At 36.0% G+C, this 1,734-nt stretch overlaps 1 protein-coding gene across 1 annotated transcript; it reads right to left on the bottom strand.

Moving 5' to 3' along the window:
• Positions 1–502: 502 nt before the first annotated feature.
• LOC120600704 (olfactory receptor 5B17) lies at positions 503–1,450 on the bottom strand. Its single transcript, XM_039860182.1, has one exon. It carries the CDS (start codon positions 1,445–1,447, stop codon positions 503–505), a length of 945 nt encoding a protein of 314 aa, XP_039716116.1. The 5' UTR covers positions 1,448–1,450.
• Positions 1,451–1,734: the final 284 nt, after the last annotated feature.

The following is a 1,734-nucleotide window of genomic DNA, read 5'->3' on the forward strand; positions in this document are numbered from 1 at the left end:
ACTTAACTACTGTATGAGTGAGTGAGTAACATTAACCATTTCAAAACATATACTGCTAAGAAAAATGAATAGCATTATTAACTTCAGTGTGATTTTTGAAACAACATGTGAAGAGTTGGTACTCAAATGACTAAGGTAAAAATGACAATTACATCTCTTCTTTTATTCTAATAAGGCTATTTAGTTTTAAAAACTTTCACATGCTTATGCTTTTTCTTTCCAAATCACTCAATAATGACTGAAGCATTAATTTATTAAGCTGTTATAATTATTTAGCTCTGAATAAAATGCGCCAACAAAAGCATGTACTTCATTAAATAAACTTCATTTAAAATCATTATTATAATTTTTTCTGCATTTTAGGCGATTGGGTTATTCTTTAACTAAAGAAATAAGTAACATTATATAAATGTCCTATTATCCCAAATAGCCATTAACATTTGAGTTATTGCATGGAGCAGATGTAAGAAAGATGAAATAACCTTTTGAAGATTCTATATCATTAAAAGGTGAAACCTAAAAAAAATTTTGCCCTCTTAACAACTTTCTTGAGTGCACTCTTGACGTCTTTGTTTCTCAGGCTGTAGATCACAGGGTTCAGCATGGGGATAAGCATAGTATAGAACACAGATGCAACTTTGTCTGTGTCCATGGAATGACTGGAACTTGGCTGTAAGTACATGATGATGACAGTCCCATAAAATATGGAAACAGTAACAAGATGAGAAACACAGGTAGATAAAGCCTTCTTATATCCCCCTCTTGAGTGTATCTTCAGAATGGTAATAAATATGAACAAGTAGGAAATCAAGATAACAAAAAGTGCAAGAAAGACATTAAAGCTTGAGATAAGAAGAAGAATCAGCTCATTGATGTGTTTATCAGAGCAAGTCAAAGTCATGACGGCTGGAACATCACAGAAAAAGTGATGGATCACATTGGAAACACAAAAAGAGAGACGGAATGTGTCTCCAGTGTTAATAGAAGCATTCAGAAAACCAAAAACATAGGAGCCTATGGCCATGTGAGCACACACACTCGTTGTCATGGTTGTGGTGTAATAAAGGGGTTTGCACACTGCTGCATAGCGATCATAAGCCATTGAGGCCAAGAGGTAACTTTCCACAGTGGCAAAGACTATGAAAAAGAACATCTGAGTGGCACATGCATTGTAGGAGATGACCTTGTCTCCTATTAGAAACCCAGCCATGACCTTCGGAGTGACTGTTGAGGAGTAACCAAAATCCACCAGAGACAGGTTACTGAGGAAAAAGTACATGGGAGTGTGGAGACGAGAGTCCAGTAGAATCAACACAATCATCCCCAGATTCCCAATCAAAGTGATGAGGTAGATGAGGGTGAACATGATAAAGAGAGGAATCTGCAGTTCTGGAGCATTAGTGAGTCCCAGCAGGATGAATTCTTTCACCTCTGTATTATTCTCCATGGATGTGATCTGAGAATCACAAGATGCTCTGTAGCAAAGAAAAAAAACACATTGATTAACAAAAACAGTGGCATAGAGATTCAAATGTACAAGCATTCTTTCAGTAGAAGAACTTGTTCTTCCATTTCTAAAGCATGAGCATGACAACACATTTAGTGATAATTTATCTATACATTTACAGACTTTTGAAGAGGGAAGGTCTTTTCAGATCATCTTCCCAACTTCTCGATTTTGTATATGACTAAACTGAGTTGCAGGAAGGGCTAATGAATTGTTCAAGTTCACAT

This window comes from Pteropus medius, unplaced genomic scaffold (assembly GCF_902729225.1).
Source record: "Pteropus medius unplaced genomic scaffold, Ma_sr-lr_union100, whole genome shotgun sequence".
Taxonomy (NCBI): domain Eukaryota; kingdom Metazoa; phylum Chordata; class Mammalia; order Chiroptera; family Pteropodidae; genus Pteropus; species Pteropus medius.